This window comes from Salminus brasiliensis, chromosome 6, assembly GCF_030463535.1.
Source record: "Salminus brasiliensis chromosome 6, fSalBra1.hap2, whole genome shotgun sequence".
NCBI lineage: Eukaryota > Metazoa > Chordata > Actinopteri > Characiformes > Bryconidae > Salminus > Salminus brasiliensis.
The window spans coordinates 40,102,157-40,125,309 of NC_132883.1; the positions used below are offsets into that span (position 1 = coordinate 40,102,157).

Here is a 23,153-nt window from a genome sequence, read left to right on the forward strand (position 1 = left end):
ACTGTCTAGTCCAATGGATTTTGAGAACTGTTTACTGTTACACCCCTTACTCTCTACATGTGGCAGTGCAGACAAGTTTTTTACTTCATTGTGCTGATCTTAGGTCAGTTTCTTTCCCTCCTGCAAAGAAAAATGCTATTTGTTTAAGAGAAAAATCCAATCCTGGATTAGCTCCTCGCTCCGAGACGTCTGATAAATATGTCGGATAGTACGCGTACGTGTCTGATCCATGATGTTAATTCCCAGCTGTGGTTTAACTCATATAAGAAAAAAGCTGCTTCTTTGTCAGGTATGACGGGTTAATCCCGTAATGTGGCTATGGAGGATATGGCTGAAATCTGGCCCAGTCTCCTGAGCCATTAGAGTGAAAGTGTACTCTCCGCTTAGGGACCACGAGCATGATGCATTATCCTGGAATTTCGTTTGTAGCCAGAGGGTCACCAAAGAGCACTGGTGAAACTCCCATATATATATATATATATATATATATATATATATATATATATATATATATATAGACGTCAAAAAAGCAAATATACTACATGTCCGAATGTTTGTGGACACCCCTTTTTAATGAATGCATTCAGCTACTTCAAGTTGCTCCCATTTCTGCTACAGATGTAGTTAATGCCACCTCAAGTCTATACTGATACTAACCAACTCTCCCCTCCTGCCCCCTACAGCAACTTTGACTCCGAGTTTTTGTCCTGTGACTGTGGCCTGCGATGGGTGCCAGGTTTCTTCCGCTCCAGCTCGGCCCGGCTCGGAGAGGAGACCCTCTGCGCATACCCCAGAAGGTTCCAGAACAGGCCGCTGCGAGAGCTGCAAGAGAGCGACCTGAGCTGTGGTGAGAAAAGGCTACATACAAGAGAAATGTACTGTGCGTACATGCACATAGGCCAACATGGACCCTATACACTATATATATACTGTACAAACAAAAGACCACCCAAAAGAAACAAGAGAAATATGCTCGGGTCCACGCTTCGAGCGAAGTGGGCTGGGAAACCGGCCACCGGAAGAGGATGGGGAAGATCAAATCCTGAGAAAGTGTCGATTTAACAAAATGAAATCTCCCGGATTCCGAAACTTCAAGGGAAAAAAAAATGTCATTTTTGCGTTGCTTTGAAAAATTGCCTGCTTTCTGGAAATCCCACCCCCCTCAAATCTCTGTGGTGTTCTGGCTGCTGGGTGGAATTCCACTGGAGCTCGGTTCAAATGCCATCCATCCCAACGCAAACATCTTCCGTTTTCCTTGCTCATCATTCCGCGCTCCATCTTCTGTCGCTGGGGGTCCGATTCGGTTTCCCTGTGGCTTATAGTCAGACCTCGTCTGATCCCGTTGCGGGATATGTGCTGGGCTGTTTTTTTTCCAAGCGGCGTCTCGGGGCCTCAAACCAGACTCCCTGTTGCTGTTTCAATATCAGCTCATGTCACCATTCCTTCCTCCGCGACTCTTAAAACATATTTGTGTTGGCAAGCGTCAGATAGAGCCGACTGCCTATGAGTAATTCCACTGCGGTTCTGCTGTTATGAATAAAGGGTCCCTGCCAATATCCCAAAAGCCGCTAAACGTCTCTGATTCAGCCCGGCTCCCTCTCTCTCACAGCTAATCTGATGGGGCCCTTTGACAGAGCAGTGAAACACCCAAAGAAAATGACTGTGTCTCACCCCCTACTACCAGTGTGAGACAGTGAATGGAATCAGATTTACTTGGGTTATTACCCAAGGAGATAGCTAATAGGCTGCTCGGTTAGGATTTTGCAAGGCCCACCGATGTGTTTCATATTTCCTGGACAAAAGAGAACACCAGGGTGTCATCCTCTTACGGAAGCGAGCGTATCTGTGTGAAATGTGAAGTAAATGAAATCATTTGTATTTACCCAGGTTACATGCACTTAATGTACAGTACAGAGCAAAAGTCAGGGACATGTGCACACCTTAAACGTTGCAAAGGGTCAGGCCTGAGCAAAGGTGGCAGAAGTACAGAAGTCCCTCATGCTGCTTGCCATCAGCAGCCGGAGTCAGAGAGAGCACGATTGGCCTAGCTCCAGTGTGATGTTGGTCAGCACAGGCGTCCATTAGCTGTTGTATCAGAGCCCCGATAATAGGCCCCGTTATCGGCCTATCATCTGGACGGGCGGAGCCAACCCCCTGGTGGGCACCAAACTGGAAGTGTCAGGGAGGAAAAATTAAACGCCAGTGTCTGAAAGCAGCAGAGAAGGCATGTGAGTAGAGGCCTTTTAAGGACAGATGGACACTGGTGATCGCTCGAGACGTGCATTCCAGTCTCCTGGTGGAACTTACGCTGGCTGTGGACTGAGAAATGAGAAAACAAAGGTACGTTTGGAGAAGAAAGGGAACTGTATTTCATGAAAAGAACACCTTGCCAACTGTGAAGCACTGGGAGGATCTATCATGCTTCGAGGTTGTGTTGCTGCCAGTGGCATTGGTTGAAGGGAAATCCTTTATAGAGAGTCATGAGATGGCTTTTAATACAGGATTCTGAACCTCAACATACCTCAAACCCACTCTGGACTACCTGAAGAGACACTTACTGAAGCTTTTTGGAGTGTCCCTCACAGTCACTGGACCAAAACATCATAGAAAAGCTCTGTATAAATCATAAACAAGCTATGCAGTAAGATGACCCAAGAATATCAGACCACTTGTGGCAACATGTAGGTCTTAAAGGATGTGGTCAGATCAGGAAGGTCTTACCTCAACATCACTCAATGTGTCCAGACCTCAACATCATTGATTATGTGTGGAATTACCTGGATATATAGTCTTAGCTGTTGTGTTTCTATGTTTATATTCCCAGAAGGCCCTTTGGAGCTGCACACGCTGTCTTTATTGCCCTCACTGCGCCAAGTAGTGTTTAAGGGAGATAGGCTGCCTTTCCACTGTACTGCAGCCCTGGTGGATAAGATCACCACTCTGCACTGGTTCCATAAAGGCCAACTGGTCACCAACGACCCTGAGAGTGGAGTTCATCTAGAAGAAAGCGTGCTACACGACTGCACCTTCATCACCAGGTAATGGAGGAGCTGTTCTTTGAATAATGCCGTAGAAGAACCATGTTTGCTTCCATAGAGAACCTTGTTTATAATAGAGATTAGTGTGATTGCAAAGAACCTTTTAAAGACTTAATGAGGCTGTTGGACTTGGCGTAAAAAAAGTTCTTGACCACTGTAAAGGTTCTTCCCACCCTCACATCTCTGCTCTGTTCTTTTGTAGCACCTTTGTTTTTATGAGTGTAACACCACATTATTTCTTATGACCCAACTTTTTTCTGCAGCGAGCTGATTCTGTCGAACATGAATGTCGAGGCCAGCGGAGAGTGGGAGTGTGTGGTATCCACGGGCCGAGGGAACACCTCACGTAGTGTGGAGATTGTGGTTTTGGAGAACAGCGCCACCTTCTGCCCTGAACAGAGAGTGACCAATAACAGAGGAGAGTTCAGGTTAGAAGAACTAGACAATGCTAATTCTGTGCCAATTTGCCAGGGGACTTATATTACCAGCCGGATGTCTGATGGTAGTTCTGATCTCCCTGTTGTTTAGGTGGCCAAGAACTCTGGCTGGAATTACTTCGTATCAGTACTGCCTGCAGCTGCGCTACCCATCTGTGGCTGTAGGGGGCGGTGTGGAACAGAAACGGGCATCTCGCTACTGTGATCGCTCAGGACGCTGGGAGGAAGGAGACTACTCACAGTGCCTCTACACCAATGACATCACCAATGTTCTCCATACCTTCATACTGGTAATGCACCATCAGTGTTCTCCATTACTTCATACTGATAATGCATCATCAATACTCTTCATACCTTCATACTGGTAATGCACAATCAATGTTTCTATACCTTCATACTGGTAATGCATCATGAGTGTTTCTATACCTTCATACTGGTAATGCACCATCAGTGTTCTCCATTACTTCATACTGGTAATGCATTATTAGTGTTCTCAATTACTTTGTACTGGTAATGCATCATCAATACTCTTCATACCTTCATACTGGTAATGCACAATCAATGTTTCTATACCTTCATACTGGTAATGCATCATGAGTGTTTCTATACCTTCATACTGGTAATGCACCATCAGTGTTCTCCATTACTTCACACTGGTAATACATCATCAAGGATCTCCATAATTTCATACTAGTCATGCATCACCAATGCTCTTCTAGTTTCATCAATGAAAGACCAAAGATGTGGGGCATGTTTTGGAGATGCCTCCAGCCTGGTCACCCTCTCAAACCACCAGCATTACACCACCAGCATTCTCCATACATTTACACTGATATAAACGGCACAATATCAGTCACTCTTTTCCAAAACCTGGACTCTAAAACCCTGAGAAAGGCCGATACTGATCCGATATTTTATCTGAGCTATCTTTACAAGAACTCCAGAAAAGTTACAAGTGGCAAGTATGGTAAGGGCATCTGACTGTAGGCAGACAACATAGAGACAATCCACTATCCCACCGAAAGAAGCACACAGCTAAGAACATCACCTCACACAGTGGGAGTGGGTTCTGCTGCAGACTGGATTTGTTACAGTATTATAACATCATCGTCCTCCTTACTATCCAACTGGTGGTCTTACCTCTTTCATTACATGAAAAGTCCAGAACTCAGACGCTTTAATTGCGGACGAATGACTTTAATCAAGTCATGGTCACGCTCAGTCCTAGTTAAAAAACGGCTTTATAGCCGTGTAATATGTTTTATTACACTCTAATCAAACATCATATAAAGACAGCTCAAAGGTTAATCCTTTTTTAAATGAGTTCCATATTACAACCCTCACCATTAAACGCGCCCTTGATTAGACTGGGCGGGTGACTGGGTGAAAGCGCTCCCAGTAAACGTTCAAAAAAGACCCTTCTCCTGACTGCTCCATGTTTGTGCTCTTGTGCCGTAGATGCCAATCAATGTCTCCAATGCTGTGACGCTAGCGCATCAGGTGAGGTCCTACACGTTGGAGGCAGCAGGCTTCCAAGATACAGTGGACATTCTCTATGTGGCCCAGATGATGCAGAAGTTCATGGACTACGTCAAACAGCTACGTGAGGTAGAGTCCATCTGTATGTATGTGCTCCTATGCACGTGGACGTCCAACATATGGGCACTGCAGTTGTCACATATTGCTGCAGATAGCGATTCTTATATACACTATATGGACAAAAGTATTGGGACACCTAGTCTTTTATTGTTTCTTTCTAAATCAAGGGGACTAAAAAGAGTTGATCCTGCTTTTGTTGGAGTAACTGTCTTTACTTTCTAGGGAAGAAGGCTTTCTACTAGATTTTGGGGACATTGCTGTCCCCATTGCTGTCCACAACTCATCCCAAAAGTGTTGGATGGAGTACCAGCCATCATTCCACAGAACACAGTTCCACGGCTCAATGGTGGGGGCTTCATACCCCTCTAGGATTACCACCCCACCTCATTCCCAACTCCACAACCCATCCCAAAAGTACTGGATGGAGCACCAGCCATCATTCCAGAGATCACAGTTCTTCTACTGCTCCACAGCTCAATGCTGGGTGGCTTTATACTCCTATAGCCCACGCCTGGCATTAGGCAGCATGATGCCAATAGGTCCACGTTTATCTGCTCCAGAGAGTCCTATTCTACTGGCAGTACCTCTCTACAGGGACTAGACAAGCTGTGTGTGTGCATTTGCAAATCGGTGTCAGCAATTGATGCAACTTAAAAGTAGCTGAATGCGTTTATTAGAAGGGGTGTCCACAAACATTTAGACTTATAGTGTATATGGATAGATCAGTGTCTAGTATCTTCTCACCCACGCAGCAGACCAGAAGATGGGTTAAAAACAGTGCTCAGTGCCATTTCACCACATTGTGAGACTTTGTTGGTCTTTCAGCTGTCAGAAGTGCTGGTGGAGATGGGCAGTAACCTGATGCAGGTGGATGATCAGATCTTGTCCCGGGCTCAGAGGGAGGAGAGAGCCTGTAGCTCCATCGTCCACTCTCTGGAGACCCTGGCCTGGCCACAACTCCACCCCAATGCCCAGGACCTCTCCATGGTAGGCCTTACTGTAACTAACTGTAAAAAATAAAATAATACTTGACCAAGAACTGCAAGTGTGGCTAACCAGGCCTGAATGCTAGTGACCAGTTAGCATTATGCTAGCTTGCCTCTATCATTCTATCTAATGGTACGTAATGTTAGCTCTTTTTGTGCAAAATATTTTATTCTGATAATGTTCAAACCACATAGCTGACCAGCATACTAGCCTAGTTTTGATGAGTCTGATGACCAGCTATGCTAACCAGTTATTTCAAACTCCATTGTAAAGATCCTTTTATTTTTAATTGATGGAATTTGATAAATTCCTAGTACTTGTAGATGCAGTGTTTTGTAGCTGCAGGGCTAACACATGCTTGCAGAACAATGGTAGCATTCAGGAGCTAGTGTGGGGGGTTAGCAGGGCTCCCCGTTTCTCATATTGGCCTTGCTGTAGGGCAGGTTCTGCCACAATAAGACTAGCATAAGCTGTGTTCTTCATACAAGAGAAATAATACAGTGAAAGAATGTGTGAAATTGGGACTTTTATGGTTATCAAAAACAATGCGAATGTTATGCTGTTGGTTCAGACATGCTGTGTTTGTTTAGTCTTCTTTTGTGTTCATGAACGTCACAAAAATGACAAAAATAGTCTGAAGGAGAAAGACATTATTTTGTATGGAAGCTGACATACCCACCCGTGACCACCGCTGTGCCTCACATAGTCTCGTTTTACTTGCAGATGTCTCGGAACATCGTGATGGAAGCTCACTTGATACGGCCAGCTCAGTTCACAGGAATGAGCTGCACCGCCTATCAGAGACGGGAAAGCTCTGCAGCCGGAGCCGGCTTGGAGGCGACGGACTCCATCCATGAGCAGCAGTTACGCTTCCGTTGCACCACAGGAGCCCACAACACTTCGCTAAACGCTTTCCCTTTGAAGGTGAAACTGACAAAAGAGGCATTTTACAGAGAAATGTTGAAAATGATCGTCCAGAATGTTCACAAAATTATCATTAAACTCAGCAGAACAGCTCTCAAACGTGGAGCGACTACAGGTCTAGCGCCTCTGCTGGCTGGTTGCAGTGTGATGTGTAGCTTCGCCAATTCCTGTATGTTTTAATAAGCAAAACAGCCCATTTTACATCTCATTTTACTCCTTAAAACTGTCTTTGAATCTTCAGTATTCTCCAAATTCCAACAGTTAGTTTTCCTGTGGCAATATTGGCCTGTTTTGTATTTTCAGAAATTGTCAGAAATCATTTTAAAGCCTTGCTTTTACATTTAAGGCATTTGGCAGATGTTCTTCTCCAGTGCTTCACTGTTTACTCAGAAAATGTAAAAAGACTTGGATCCCTTAAAGAGACCCCTAAGCTTAGATGCTACTAAATACAGTAAAAGTTAGTATGGAGACCACAATACTCCACACTACACTATACTTCACCCAAGTACTCTCGGAAGAGGTGGGTCTTCAGTCTTCAGCATTTGAAGACAGTGAGCGACTCTGCCGTTCGGACACCCAGGCGAAGTTCACTTAGGAATGAAGTGATTGACAGCCTTGACTGGAGGTTACTGGTTGTCTGCAGGACCTGCATGGAGTAGTAGTAGAGCTGTAGGGGAACTTCCATGAGCTGTTGAGACATTCCACTGACCAGACAATCAGGGAAAATCTGCACTGTAAGCTCAATGAAGGCGGTCTGAGACACACGCTTGGTTTGTGAGAAGGGGACAATTTGACAATGTGGCGGACACTTTTGGCTTCATTTCTATAGAACAGAAGGAAATGGAAAGTCATTGGCGCAGCTCAACTCAGCTAACTATGACCACCAATGAAACAATTATGCTAACTTGTCTCTTCTTTTATTATTACCAGTAACATTAGCATTATTCGAAGCAGACAATGCTAACTGGTCCTCAATAGCTTTCATTCCTTGCTGGCCATATTGTGCTGTAGCAAGTATTTTATACTAACAGTGCAGCAAGGAATGAAAGCTAATAAGGACCAGTTAGCATTGTCTGCTTCGAAAAATGCTAACTAGCGTCCTCTATCATGATTATTATTATTATTATTATTATTATTATTATTATTATTAGCGTTATTGGGAATCTTGAGCGGCTTTACTATAGAAGTATCGTTAGTTATAGCGTGCAGCAGCTAATACAGTATCTCATTTCTGCCCTTTGTCTTCTCTTTGCCTTGTCTTTTCACAGAATGCCATAGCGCTCGCTTCAGTCTCTCTTCCTCCATCTCTCTTTCCTCCATCCGCTCCAGTGGACTGTAAACTCCAGTTTGTGGCTTTCCGCACCGGAAGATTCTTCCCTTTTGTCGGAAACTCCAGCGGGCCGCTGGACCTCGCTCGAAGGCGCAGTGTCAATACGCCTGTCATCTACGTGGGCCTGGGTGAGTTAGCTGCCATTCCAGAAAAATGTCCATGAGGTGAGGATACAGACGTACCGTGAATAACTGCTGCGTCGGTAACCCCGCCTTAATCGATCCAACATTACAAAGTGCCAGGTCGGGACCTTCTGAATGTTGATGCTCCAACTGGTCACTATAGCAACATACAAAGCAGGAAAGTCTCTGATTGTTCCCTCTTAAAGTTGTCTTTGAGCATTTCCATAGAAAAAACACTTTTGGATCCGTAAAAAAAAACATTTTTGTAAACTGATAAATTCACACATACATCTCTATTTGAAAAAGGGTTTTTCATGGAACCAAAACTGGTTCTTCTGTAGCATCACTGAAATAATCAAATCAGATTGATTTGTATAGTGATTTGTACTACTGGTGTTGTCACTAAGCTGCTTTACAGAATCAGTAAGAGTAAGAGGACAGGAGATCAACAACAAAAAAAGAAATAAGAACCTAAGACCTGGAGGAAGAGCTGGAGGAAGAAACCTTGGGGGAACCATCCTCCTCTAGTCAGAACGATTTCTAAATTATTAATAAAAGAACCCTTTGTAGCACCTTTATTTCACTCACTCTTTCCCTAAGCCCCGCCTCTGCAAACTTGTTAACAACCCCCTGTTTTTCAATGTGTTGAGAGGGTGAGAGACCAGCAGATATTGAGGGTGGATTAACATTCATTGACGGCCTAGAAAGAGAGCAGGGTACAGGCATATAAAGCTCACAGGCCACAGTGTAGTTTACTAGGCTGGAAAGAATGTTGTAAAATTGGAAACCTGGGAGAGTGACATCACTCTGTCCTGTAGTCAAAAACCCTGTAACTCAATTTAGTCAATTCAATCATCCACACCTTCAGAGGATCTCTTAGCTGTACATATTAGCCTCAAGTAATCTCAAAATAATCTCTACTCTGTAGAGCAGGTGCCATTCTCACACTGCCTTTTAAAATTAAATTCAATTAAATTAAATTAATTGTGCTTCCTCCAAAAGAAAACACCATATTTTCACACCTCAGGCATAAAATCCTTATTAATATTATTGTCTTTATGTAGACATAGGAGCCATATTCACCATAAAACGTATGTGACGGGGTGGTAAATTTCATCCTAGTTCTCATTTTCTTTGTAGTAATAGTATAAAGCTCTTTTGAAGCAGCTCTAATTATGTCACTTCCTCCTTGTGATGTAATTTAAAGCAACAGGACATTATTAATAGACAAAAGTGTGACGGGGTGGTAAGCGCACAAATCAAACTTTTCAATCAAAATTTGTTCTTTTTGAATCAATATATATATATATTGATGGGAATATACTGATGGGAAATGATCAATAATAGTATGTTACTATTATGAATCCTGGTAACAGAAACAACAGAAGGAATAGTCGTAATAGTGTTAAGCTTTGGAAACACTTTGGCACAGTTGTTTGTGCTTAATGCAGCTAATCAAATGTTTGGGGATGCAAATAGCACCTGTTTCATACGACGACTCCTCCCTCTCTCTGCCTCTCAGACGGATGCACCATGTGGAATCAGTCCGCTCCCATCATTGTGTCGCTGCGACACACATCACCCGGTAGTGACCCCGTGGCTGCCCACTGGAGCCTGCAGGCCCTCAAGCATCATGGGAGTTGGAGTTCAGATGGCTGTCAGTTAGCCCACAGCGACTCCAGCGCCTCTACTTTACGCTGCTCCGTGCTCAGCAACTACGCTGTGCTTCAGGTAAAGCCAAAGGAGACTAAATTTCTTTCATACAGAGAAGAACTGAAAATACAGCTGAAAAGCGGCTGTTCTGTCTCTCTATGTAATAAAAGGGTCCATATTCTACATCTTTTTAATGAGTTTATGCCCCGAAAATAGTCCTAATTAATGTTTACAGCACAGCTTTGTAGGCTGTAGGCTGCTGTAGGCTGAAAAGGCCTAATATATGTAAATCTTATTTTTTGTGAAACTAAAAACTAATGAATTTTAAGGGGTTAAACTCTTAAAGGACTCAAAATCGGCCATATAATTGGTGCATGCCTCGTCTATTACAGCCAAGTTCATCCCACTCTTGCATGTAGAGCAGCTCATAGCTATGTAAGACAGCTGCAGATTGATAGTTATGCCGTAGAGTCATATCTAGCTAATGAGCTCCCCTTGCCCTGCCTGCCCTATCATAGCAGTAGAGTCATTATTTCACATGGGGAGGACACCCCAGCTCTCACTGCTAACAGACATTTAACACTGCAAGCCATGGTCAAGCCATATTACAAGTTACACTAGGCCTTAAACGACTCTGGAACAGGGTTTGACGTTGATGCTGGAGCCTTAATCATAACTGTTTACTTCTTGGCGCGAAGTTTGACCCCCATATCCCTCATGTCACGTCCCGAAATACAGCAGAATTCTGAATGGTCGCCCAGGTTTAATTAGAGCATGAGTTTCATGTAGGACTTGGCTAAGTAGTGGTCAAGGAATGTGCTCCTCGGCTTTAGTTAGCACTCAGCAAAGAGGAGGCTAGTGCAATTAGTCTGTCAGTGTGAATGCACAGCATGTGGCTTTGGTAATGTTTAGTAATCTCTCTCCTTCTCTTTTTCTGGAGGTTCCCGATTTCCCAGGTTTGTCTCCAGCTCCTGTGGAGGTGCTCCACCCGGTGGTCTACACCTGCACTGCAGTACTCCTCCTCTGCCTCTTCACCATCATCTTCACGTACATACTGCACCACAGGTAACGTACCGGTAACATTCGGGCTTCAGGCCATTCCCAGGTGCAGGGCTTAAAGAAGAAGTTTACTGAAAAATCAAATTCAGATGCAGTCCATCAGCCAAGACACGTTGATATCTGGCGTGTGCTTCTTTAGTTTATAATGTTGGATGCTAGACTAACCTTGCTAACAGACACTTGACATGGACTGTCACCAATCTCAACTCTGTAAATACAGGCCAACATCTTCATTTGTTTGTGTACAAAATCTGTCGAAAAGCTACGTTTTTTGGATAGTTTTTTAAGATTCAGTACAATAGGCTATCGTTGCTAGCAAACAATTGACATTGGCTGTCACCAATTTCACCTCTGTATTCACAGGCCACAATCTATATGTATTTGCTTCGAAAATCTACATAAAAAATCAAAATGCTACATAAACATAAAAAAATGTAAAAAGTAAAATAGGCTAACCTTGCTATGGACTGTCACCAATCTCATCTCGGTAAATACAAGCCAACATCTTAATTTGTTTGTTTACAAAATCTGTCGAAAAGCTTTGTTTTGTGTATTTTTTAGTATAATAGACTAGCATTGCAACAAAACCTTTTTTTTACATTTAGTACAATAGGCTAACATTGCTAACAAGCACTTGACATAGATTGTCACCAATCTCATCTCTGTAAATACAGGCAATAATCTTGATTAATTTATTTGCTTCGAAAATTGGATTGGAAACTTGGATTGTCACCAATCTCATAGATTATAATCAGTAGCTGTATCATTTGACCATGTTTCTTGCTCCTCTGCCCTCAGCTCCATCAGAATCACCAGGAAGAGTTGGCACACCCTCCTCAACACCTGTTTCCACATCGCTATGGTGACTGCGGTGTTTACTGGGGGCATTACCCTAACCAGCTACCCAATCGTGTGCCAGGCTGTAAGCATCCTATCCAAGCTCAGGGCTGAATTCTGTACCATTTAGTTGTAAAAACTGCCTTTAAAAACAAACCATAGTAAATGTGTCTCTGCTTCTGTCGTGTGTGTGTGTTTAGGTGGGCATTGTCCTGCATTACTCATCTTTGTCCACTCTGCTGTGGATTGGCGTTAGTGCCCGTGTGCTCTATAAGGAGGCCTTATTGCGGGCCCCAAGACAACCAGAGGGCGAGGCTGCTGTGCCGCCCACCCAGCGGCCCATGCTCAGGTCAGTGATGGCATCTACATCAATCTATATTTATTTGCTGTGCTGCTAAATCAAGACCAGGAAAAGCCCGGCATCTCGTAATAATTATGGGACCGTTTCGTCCTTTAGTCTTTAGTCACTACAACTACAATGCTAATGTAGCTAGCTAGCGCTGTAATTCATCTGTTAGCATTGTGTAATCTGCATGCATAAAGCACACCTGTCTTAAACCACATCAATCCACTTATATGAGTCTGTTTACCGCCTTCGAGCGTGTGACGACTTTGGCATGCAGTTAGCACTATGCTAACGAATAGCTATTGCTGTGGACCTGGCATAAGTGCTAAGGTCGCTGTAGTGATGTTGGACGAGCCCAGTAGTCGGGCCGTGCTAACGCTGCTGTAGTGATGTTGGACGAGCCCGGTTGCTGGGCCGTGCTCATGAAGCTGTAGTGATGTTGGACGAGCCCGGTTGCTGGGTCATGCTAACACCACTGTCGTAATGTTGGATGAGTCCAGTAGTTGGGCCGTGCTACTGCAGCTGTAGTGATATTGGACGAGCCCAGTAGTCGGGCCGTGCTAACGCAGCTGTGGTGGTGTTGGACGAGTCTGGTAGCTGGGGTGTGCTAATGCCGCTGACCCAGCTATCTTGCTGCACAAAAGGGATGCAAATATCAGGAGCCAACCAGTGAATCTCTACATCATTACCACTAAATGGATCTGTGGCCCCAAGTACGGTTAGCCAGCTGTGCTGAGAAAACCGGGCTAACCCCTGTGCTGAACCGTGTCCGTGCTGTAAAAGCCACCGGAACCGTCACCCTCTGTGCTCAGGACCGTTCGACCCTGCAGTGGAAAAGAGGCCAATGAGCCTTGGGCGTCCGTGGCCCTTTTGACGATTCACTGATTGTGCCTCCTTATAGTACTTTTGTTAGGTACTGACTACTGCATACCAGGAACACCCCACTAGACCTGTCTGAGGTTTTGAAGATGTTCTGACGCAATTTGGCTCTTGTCCAAGTGGATCAGATTCTTCTTTCTTCTATTTTCCTCTCTTCATTTTTCCTGTATCGGAAAACGTACAGGACACAGCATCATACCGGATCAAATTCTGTGCATCACAATAGACAATAGACACTGCGGTTCTCATCCTACTGGCTTCCTGTTCTGCGCTGCCATGAGAAAGAAAAGACTTTGGGCTGGAGCTCTGAGAGAGGCTGGGTGGAGGTGGATGGGACAGATTGGAGCGTATAAAGCACTGTTTACAGACAAGCATGCAAGTGCAAAGACCACCACCATGCAAAACCTGACTGGTCAAAGACGCTCATTGTCCTTCGCAGAACCAAGAGCCATCTGTTAGTATGGAGAGCGCGAGAGTTAGAGAGAGAGAGAGAGAGAGAAAGAGAAAGAGAGGACACTAAAGGAGAGGAATGTAAGGAGAATGGATTACATAAAAGTGCAGAGGAAGGCCATAAATCTAATAAGGCATAATGTTAGCTGTCAGTCACGCATGCAGACACACACACATTGGACATAGATACAACCCTGTTCCCCTCTAGTCCTGGTTCTCACACTGTACCGCTGACCCCGCGACTTTTCGCCACTGACCTCCATGCTACCCACCCACCCTGCAGGGTTTTCCTCAGACACAGGGCCTGCTCCCTGGGATAAATCACTGCCCTGTTCCCCCTCGCTCTCTCTTTCTGTCTCTCCCACATATGGAGGCACTTCTTGAACCTCTGTTCAGAGACTACAGAGCAGAGCAGAGCAGACAAACACAGCATCACAATAATCTTTTATTAATAATAGCACACAGTAATTTCTTTAACCTTTTCATTTCAGTTGACCAAGCGAGCTAAAACCAGCAACAGCCAGCCCGAATCTTGTGTTTACATCCATATTTAAAGGAGTAGTTCTGTAAAATAAAAAAAATAATAAAAGAAAATAATAATAAATCAAGCAAACATAATCACTTACCCACGATTCTGTCGATCAGCTGGGATGTCTGCGGCCTGATTTATACTTCTGTAGTTTAGAATGAGAGATGCTATGCTAATGTTGCTAACTATCACTGTTCTTGGACTGTCACCAATCGCATCTTTTTAAATACAGGCCAGAATCTAAACGTGTTTGCTTCAGAAATCTGTCAAAAACTTACATAAAAAAGCTAAAAAAAAAACATTAATAACTATAGAATGTGTTTAAAAATGACATTTTTATGCTAAAAAACTGGAACGGTTCCTCAAAATGGTTCTCCTAGAGTTTTGTAGACTAGGTCGCACCACGATCACACCATTTGGTCTGTGTGAAACAGTGCGTGTATTTGCACAGATGACATTGGTGACAGTTTACATCCAGTGTTTGTTGGCAACGTTAGCCTAGCATCTCCCATTCTAAGCTATAGAGGCACATGTCAGACACCAAACCCACTATATTGCCATACGTATTCACTCGCCGAACTTGAGTGAAATCCCATTCTTAATCCATAGAATTTAATATGATGTCGGGCCACCCTTCAACTCTTCTGGGAAGGCTCTCCACAAGGTTTAGGAGTGTGTTTATGGGAAGTGTTGACCTTTCTTCCAGAAGCGCATTTGTGAGGTCAGATACTGATGTTGGATGAGAAGGCCTGGCTCGTGGCCTTCGCTCTAATTCATCCCAAAGGTGTTCTATCGGGTTGAGGTCAGGACTCAATGTGCAGGCCAGTCAGGTTCTTCTACACCAAACTCGCTCATCCATGAGGATAATTTATCCTTAATTTATCCATGCTAATTGGATTCCCCCCAAACTATTCCTTTAAGTGACACAGAGCCTAAATGTTGGTCCCTCTACAGAATGGTTTGATGGCTCAGCACATTTCTCACATGGCAGTAAGTGTTCTGGTCTATGCATAGCGTTCCGAAATATCACTGGAAACAGTACGCTCTCATCCCAACAACAGCAGGTCAGCCGGACCAGTTCAATACTAATAAGTTTAATAAAGCCAAAGCTAAATCAATCTTTTCAGTTTTTAATGATATCAGTTAATGGTATAATGGACACATTTTATGGGGGGGGGGTAATTATGTTAGACTAGATATATATTCCATATACTAGTCTTACAGTATACAGCCGTATCCCTCCAAAACTGCAACATGTAACATATACAGGTGAACATGTATATATGGGTGTAGACCCATGTATACAGTTTATTCATATAATGGGTTACAGGATGGGTGTGGAAAATGGTCAATATAAGGCATATTAGAGACAGTTTGCAATGCTGTAGACTGCACACCCCTCACATTATTGTAATGCAGGTATTTGGCAGTGGATTGTTGTTCTTACCTCTCCATCTCCATTTCCATTTCTCTCCATAGGTTTTATTTGATAGCCGGAGGTGTTCCCCTCATCATATGTGGGATCACTGCAGCTGTCAACATCAACAACTACGGAGACAAAATTCCTTAGTAAGCAGAAATATTATTTTCATGTTTGTAATGAAAGTGTATTAAAAGAGATAAAATAAATAAATTAATTAATAAATAAAAACACTTAAGATTCAGTCAATCAGGACATGTTTGGTGATTTTTACAAACGGAGCCTTTTGCTGGAATGTGCACTAAATCCAAGGTTGTTGTTGAGGGTCAAGAAATTAAGATACGTAGTTATGGTGAGGAAAATACCAGCATATTGCTGCTGTTGGAGGAACAAACGCATTTTTAATGCAATAATTTGTTACCATCGGTCGTCCTTAACATTATATGAACATTTTCTGATGAATCGACCAATAGAAATGGGCCAAAGTGACCTTATAGACATGAATGAATTCATTAGAAGTTACTCATTTTTGTCCTGAAAAGCTTCAATATTGAAAGAATAAGAGATGCTAGGTTAACGCTGCTAACACCCACTAGACTTGGATTGTCACCGATCTCATCTTTAGTAATACAGACCAAAATCTAAACGTTTGCTTCAGCAATCTGTCACAAAGCTATGTAAACAGTTTAAAAGTAAAAATACACACACACACACACACACATATATACATATATTTAGTTAGGACTCCTTTATACATTTAAGCTAAAAACTGCACCTAAGAATTATACTAAGAATGAATGTACTGTGTCATTTTGGCCCATTTCTATTGGTCGGTTCATTAGAAAATGTTCATATGATGTAATGGACAACTGATGGTACCAAATTACTTATATTCCAATTGGGACAATATGCTGGTATTTTCATCACCATAACTACGTATTTTCATTTTTCCATGACCCTCATTACAGCAACCTTAGATTTATTGCACATTCCGGCAAAAAAGTGCTTTAACAAGAGTCTTTTTTAAAAACAGAGCTCCTTTTGTGTTTCTGTCATTTGAGTGATTCATTGCCTTTGCCCTCACTGACCTTTTTACTGCCTCTGACCCCTTCTGCAGCTGCTGGTTGGTATGGCAACCCAGTATCGGCGCTTTCTACGTTCCGGCTGGCCTGGTGATCGTGGTGACCTGGATCTACTTCCTGTGCACCGTGGCTCGCTTGAGGTGCCGCAACGCCCAGAGGGCCAAAGACCCTCCGTGCTCCGCCTCTGGCTCCACCCCCTTGCCCGAGGGCCAACCAGCTCTTAGTGGCAGCACAAGTCTGCTTTCAACTGACTCTGCGGTTGGCCCACTGCATGCCGGGATTGCAGTGGAGGACCAGTACTCGCTGAAGGTGCAGTTCTTGGCGCTGGTGGCAACTCAGTTTGTGTTTTTGCTTCTGTGGTGCTGTGCCGCCATGGCGATGTGGCACACGGACAGAAACAGGAAACTGTTCAGTTGCTTGTATGGGGGAACGGCCACCGGGCTGGGAATCTTCTTGGTTTTACATCACTGCTTCAAGCGTCTGGACGTCCAGGCAGCCTGGCTAGGGTGCTGCCCAGGGTACCATCGCTCACAACCCATACCGGCCTACAGCCACCCTTGCACCGCTACCGCTGGGGTCCAGAGCACCCCAGAAAGGGGCTCGCAGCTTTCTGTAGGATGCCATCCTCTGGCAGAGCCCAACAACTACTCTTCCTCCGCCAGATCGTCCTCTACACCTAGCGGCACCAGCAGCATTGCCACCGGCCCCTGCAAGCTCACCAACCTCTTGCAGGTGACGCAGGACAATGGCAACAACGCTACCTGCGCTCTGGCAGGCACCAACACAAACACCAACACTAGCACAAGCACAGAGAACAACACCAACAGCAAGCCTGCTAACAACCTGCTTCCCAGTGTTAGCACCACACTCCCTGCCCAGCAACAACAGAGGAGGAAGACTAACAGTAGAACTAAGACAGGGAATACGCAATACCACCACCGGGGGGAGGGCAGGGGACACTATCGGCTCAAAGCCCTGCGTGGAGCCGGGGGTGGCGGCAGCGTGGGTGCCCTGGGCCCACCTGGGATGGACCAAGTCAGCATCCATCACCTTCACAGGCACGCGTCCAGCGAGAACGGAAGCCTCCGGAACAGTCATTCCGAGAGCCAGAATGGGCCGCTGACCAACGGGAGGCACCGCGGGGAAGGGCTGGCGACAAGCCCTTCGGAAGGAAGTGACGGCGGCAGCAGCGGAAGCAGGAAGCCTTTTCCACTACTGCCCTCGGTGGCAAGCCGGGTGGCTTTGCAGCAGAGCACACAGAGGCGTTGCGCCAGCAGGGACAACCTTAAACTGGCCGCTTCGGCCGACAGGGACTCTAAGCGGAGCTCGTTCCCACTGAACATTGCCACAGCGACAGTGACGGGGACGGTCACCGGAACAACCTCGTCGACAACAGCCGCTGCGCCAAACGGAACCCTGAAAGGATCCGTGCTGGAACTGGACACGAGCGGAACGGACCAGTCGCAGGGATCCGTCGGGATGCGGGGTGGGATTTGGAAGAGTGAGACCACAGTGTGATGCTAAGAGACTTCTGGTATTCTCTGGTTTTGGGGGAGGTACCCCCATGGTCGCAACGGGAGCCAAAAGCCAAGTGAAACATCTGGCTTCCTCCAAGATTAGCCTCCTGTTAGTGTTATTTTCACACATGCTCAGCGAGCTTTGAACAGTCTGCGCCTTCCTGAAACGTACCAGAAGGTTCGGCAGATAAGGGATTAGGATTAGGTTTGCGTCGAGGCTTTAAGAGGGGGTCCTCTACGTTTTGGGCCAGGACGTGGATAAAGCGATCAACGCGCCTGCTTGTTTTGCTCTGTTTGAATGCCTGAAGGGATGTATATGCAAAAGCTGATCCTGCCGATTCAGTATTTTGTGAAGAAATGTGCAACAGCCTTGTTTCCTCTGTGACCTGTCTGTCTTTTATTACAGTATTATCGGAAATGAGTTTTTAAAGCTATAGGAAGTGTTTCGAGTACCTTAAGGTATCTTTAAGCTTAAATTTGATCTTTGTTTCTATGCATACCGAGCTGCATTCCAAGTTCGTCTTCTGAGAGCTATTCTTTTTTTGATACTTAGTGTGTGTGTCTTGCTTTTTTGTCTGTTATTTAGAGACTGTGTGTGTCTGAATGTATGTATGTATGTATGTCTGTCTGAATGTACGGATGTATCAATTGACCATAACAGTATTTAAGTCCATTCAAACTCCAGCACTGATAAGTACCTCTTGGCCTTCTCTAATCGCTCCAACATTAACGCTGGAAAAAGGAGGACCTGTGGCGCATTCGTGCCCCTTCCGTGCTGCGAGTAGGAGCTGGCACTGGGAAAGTTGCTCTTTTTTCTGCTGATAAAGACCCGTTCCAAAGCAGGAAGCAACCCATTCTGTTCCATCACGGTCCCTCCTTTTGTGAGGAAGGCCAAGATCATGTTGACCAAGCGTGGATCTACCCTGCCCCCTGGTGGATTGTTCATGCCATACATCCAATCCATTAGCAGAAGCTCTGGTTTGGACGAAAGCAGCAGTCGCCATATTCTAACTACCAACCAGTGGTGATTCTGTTCCTGCTTTATTGAAAAGCGTTGTGTGGATAAGTGTAGTTTGTACTATTTTAATCATGTAAGACATGGTTCTCCCCATAGCACTTGAAAATGCCCCCTTCCCATCCTCACACCATGTCCTGGTGTGGCCCAATGAAGACAAAGAATTAACCTCTTTTTTATATATATATATAAAATCAGTGTCAGTATTAGCAGATTCAGGGTCTTTTTTTTGTTCCAGGCTTATTACTGGTCTGTAATTTATACTCTATATCAGCATCGTTGAACTGAAGATGTGTTCACTGTTCACTTTTCCACACAGACTGTTCCTAAGCATCATGGAAAGTACTATTTGGAAGGGGCTCTTTGGAGAAACTAGTCATGATGGGACAGGTTTGGATCGTTTAGATCTTCTAGACAAAGATGAAGTCTGGTTTAGACTAAAAAATTCTAAAAAAAAAAAAAGATAGCTGGGGATGCACAGTGATGAGTATCAGCAAAAATGACAGACGTTTCGATCTGGATGACGCATCAGACTCTTATTTGACGACGTATTTATTGTACTCTGGAAGCAACATTGCCAATAACTGCACCTAAAATTCTGCAATTTCTTGTAACTGCTGATCCAGGTAGATGGATGCATCCCTAATTTCCATTGAGATATGCTTCATTTGAAATAGTACATTTAGGCTGTGTGTGGAAAGTTGGCCCAGTGGGAACATCTAGGACCATCTAGTGTACACCTGGTCACTTCATGCGTCTCGAGTGTCAGGATTATATGTGGATTAGGCCAAACCACATAAACATGCCAGTGTAAACGCACCCAAGACTCATTTTAGGAGGTGGTCTGAGATTCATTTGAGCCACGTAATAGCAGTGTAAACACACCCGTCACTCTCCAAGCCAGCAACCGCCCAGGGGCGCCGTATGGAGGGGGGGTGTTAGGACGATTCTAAGGGCCTGGGACTGAAAAATGTATTTATTGAGTATTTGGGCAGAGTTGTGGGCCCAGTGTAATATCTTTTAATAGGCCCAAAATCCCTAAGAGCATTCCCAAGTCCGTCCCACACAGCGATCGGATTGAAGACTGGCTAACCGGAGGCGTATTTGACTACCCAGTGTAAACGCATGTGGCTAAAATCTAATCACGATATTATCCAGATACTAGTCGCATGAGGTGACCAGGTGTAAACAGGGTCTAGAACACCTTCAGTGAGGTTCCTCAAGAACCCAACTATGAGTTTTCTGTGTTTTCTCTTCTGAGTACAGAAACAGTACCCCAGCTTCGAGGGGGGAAACAGTGTTAGGCACAAGACAATCGTTTCATGTACAGGTCCTGCACTATGCTAGCAAGTCAAGCCTATATTGTTATTTATGATGCCATATGCAATGTCAACGCTCGGTTCGGTGTTACCGCAAGGTCAAGCTTTCAAGAGCTGTTTATTCATGCTTCACATCTTCAGTCTGTCCTAGATGTAGAGCTGCTGGCTTGTCTTTAACACATATGTTCAGGGATTTTTATGCCAAAGAAGCTTCGTGTTTAACACTTTCTGGTCACCGAATTTGCAGATTTTACTTCCTCTATTTGTCTGGCCTTACAGACATCAGAAATCTCCCTAAACCCCCCCCCCCCCCTTTCCCCTTCCCCTCATTCACACTGTTAACAGACATACGCAGTGACCACAAAAGCTCACAAGTGGAGAATGCGAAGAACAAGCGTGAACATGGTCTGATGTGCTTTGGATTTAAACTGTGGTTCGATCACCATCATCATCATCATCGCAGGTGGTCAGGGACGCACATATAAGACCACATAACACGCATAACATGTCCCTGATGGCATGTTGTAGAAACTGGTGTGGTAATTGTGCATGGTACCCTTTCCTCCAGTCACAAAAATACGACCATAAAGGATGAAGGTGTAAACAGGGCCTAAAATGTAAAAAAAAAAAAGTCCCCAAAAGTGCATTAAAAGACTAATAGCTTTGTGAAAGCAATGTTCATCGATGCCAACACTTCTAACAGAGTACATTTACGGCATTTAGCTGACGCTCTTATCCAGAGCGACATACAAGGTTATTCATATCACAGAGGAGGGCCAATGTAGTGTTAGGAGTCTGGCCCAAGGACTCTTATTGGTGTAACGCAGCACCACAGTCACCCAGACCGGGAATCAAACCCTGGTCTCCTACATGGTGTTGTAACTCAGTGGCAGGTAGTGGTGTTATCTGTTGCACCACACCAACCACAGAGCTTGTGCTTGTCGCAGTGTAGCTGTGGTTCTAGCATGTTTCAGTAATAAAATGACAGGACAGTGTGAATGGGAGTATTTTGGCATTTTGCAACAGCAGAAATGCTCCTTCAAAACAGTCCCACTCTAATTCTACAACACATTTGCATTTCTATTGTAATAATTATCTTACATTGCATTTTTTTTAATACCACGGGTTCAAAAGCCATTTTGGTCAGTATAACGTCAGTGGACGGTTTAATAATAAAGACATCTCAAACATTTTTTAAAAAAAGGGAGATTTCATCAGTTTTATGTGTATTTATGTGTGTCACACTGCATTGATTCATCGATTATGGAAATGAAAACCCTTTTTCCAGTTTCAGTAATATATTTGCTGTTACGTTTTGTGCCTTATCAAAATTCTGATGCAAAGTAAAGAAAATAAAAGTCAAATTAGCACTGAATCAAGCTTGTTTTCATTGTTGTGACTGTAGAAAAAGTTGTTGGAGAACCTCCCAGAAAACAAGGAACCAAATTCTACTTGTATATAATATTTCTGTTATGATCTATAATGTGTATTAATATAGATCATTTTAAAGGGGAACTTTACAGATGTTTAAAAATGTTTAAAAATAATAATTATATTGCAGAGATGTGAACAAAGTCCTTTAGAGTGGTTTGAAGTGAAATGGTTCATTACAAAGAAACCTAATGATTTCTTTACAGTGGTGGAGAATGGAACCAGGAACACAAATATAGCTAGTGCTGGGCTAGCCATTTTATTTGCTATCCAAATCTGTCTGCCAGTAAATGCGAAGAATAAAATCCACACTGCCACTGAATCGAGCTGGTTTTGGCTGTAGGAAACGAAGCAGCAGGTGCTCTTATACAAGGCAAACGGCTTGTATTTCACTGTTATGCAAGCCTAGTTCCCATGCGGAATGTAAATAACCGCTCTAAGCCAATGGTGAAAGCGCTCGAGTTTGATTGACAGAGGAGGTGTCCAATCGTATCGCGGGTTTTTCGTTCGGGGCTGCGCCATAATGGCAAAGAACCAAAAAAAAGCTATGAAATCATATGAAATGTGATGGTTGACGGTGGGATTGTTTTTTTATGGCCGCAGAATTAAATAAAATAAAATAAAATAAAATAAAATACAAAAATAAATTAAATGAAATTAAAATAAAATAAATATGGGGGGGGACGGACTGGACTGGACTGGACTGACTTTAAGCTGAGTCGAACAAAACCCTGAACTGGATTTTTTTTTATTTCTAAAAAACAGTAATACTAAACTGAAGCTACTTGCACTTCTTTTTAAATATTTAAAGCTATAATTAATAGAAATTTATGTCAAGTAAAAAAAAAATCCGCTCCAGGTTCCGCTCCAACGTAGCAACTTGGCTAATAATCCACTCCAGGATTTTGTTCCAACTGCCTGGGCAGCGCTGCTGCAGCAGCGCTGCCCAGGCAGTTGGAACAAAATCCTGGAGTGGATTATTAGCCAAGTTGCTACTTTCAGGACCTGTATTTGCCGCGTTATCGCTGAAATAACAAACGTTTCTGCAACAGCTACCGGTCTAAACGAGCACAATGTCGTAGTAAATATCGTATTTTATTGGAATAATAGATACAGTTTGTAATTTACGGTGTAGAACAAAAACTACCTGTGTAGCTACGTTAGCCTTTTAGCTAGCCG

General features: G+C 44.0%; 1 protein-coding gene across 2 annotated transcripts in view; it reads left to right on the forward strand.

Moving 5' to 3' along the window:
- adgra2 (adhesion G protein-coupled receptor A2) overlaps positions 1 to 21,918 on the forward strand; it is an 88,295-nt gene extending 66,377 nt beyond the window's left edge. The window contains exons 6-19 of one of the 2 annotated variants that reach the window (XM_072682389.1): positions 684 to 847; positions 2,825 to 3,038; positions 3,302 to 3,466; positions 3,567 to 3,765; positions 4,934 to 5,083; positions 5,900 to 6,061; positions 6,785 to 6,985; positions 8,254 to 8,443; positions 9,960 to 10,168; positions 11,031 to 11,155; positions 11,948 to 12,071; positions 12,187 to 12,335; positions 15,670 to 15,759; positions 16,728 to 21,918. In XM_072682389.1, the coding sequence (XP_072538490.1) occupies positions 684 to 847; positions 2,825 to 3,038; positions 3,302 to 3,466; positions 3,567 to 3,765; positions 4,934 to 5,083; positions 5,900 to 6,061; positions 6,785 to 6,985; positions 8,254 to 8,443; positions 9,960 to 10,168; positions 11,031 to 11,155; positions 11,948 to 12,071; positions 12,187 to 12,335; positions 15,670 to 15,759; positions 16,728 to 18,210 (3,625 nt within the window). In that variant the 3' untranslated portion in view covers positions 18,211 to 21,918. The remainder of the gene's footprint in view (positions 1 to 683; positions 848 to 2,824; positions 3,039 to 3,301; positions 3,467 to 3,566; positions 3,766 to 4,933; positions 5,084 to 5,899; positions 6,062 to 6,784; positions 6,986 to 8,253; positions 8,444 to 9,959; positions 10,169 to 11,030; positions 11,156 to 11,947; positions 12,072 to 12,186; positions 12,336 to 15,669; positions 15,760 to 16,727) is intronic. The other variant, XM_072682390.1, reaches the window with a different exon arrangement.
- Positions 21,919 to 23,153: the final 1,235 nt, after the last annotated feature.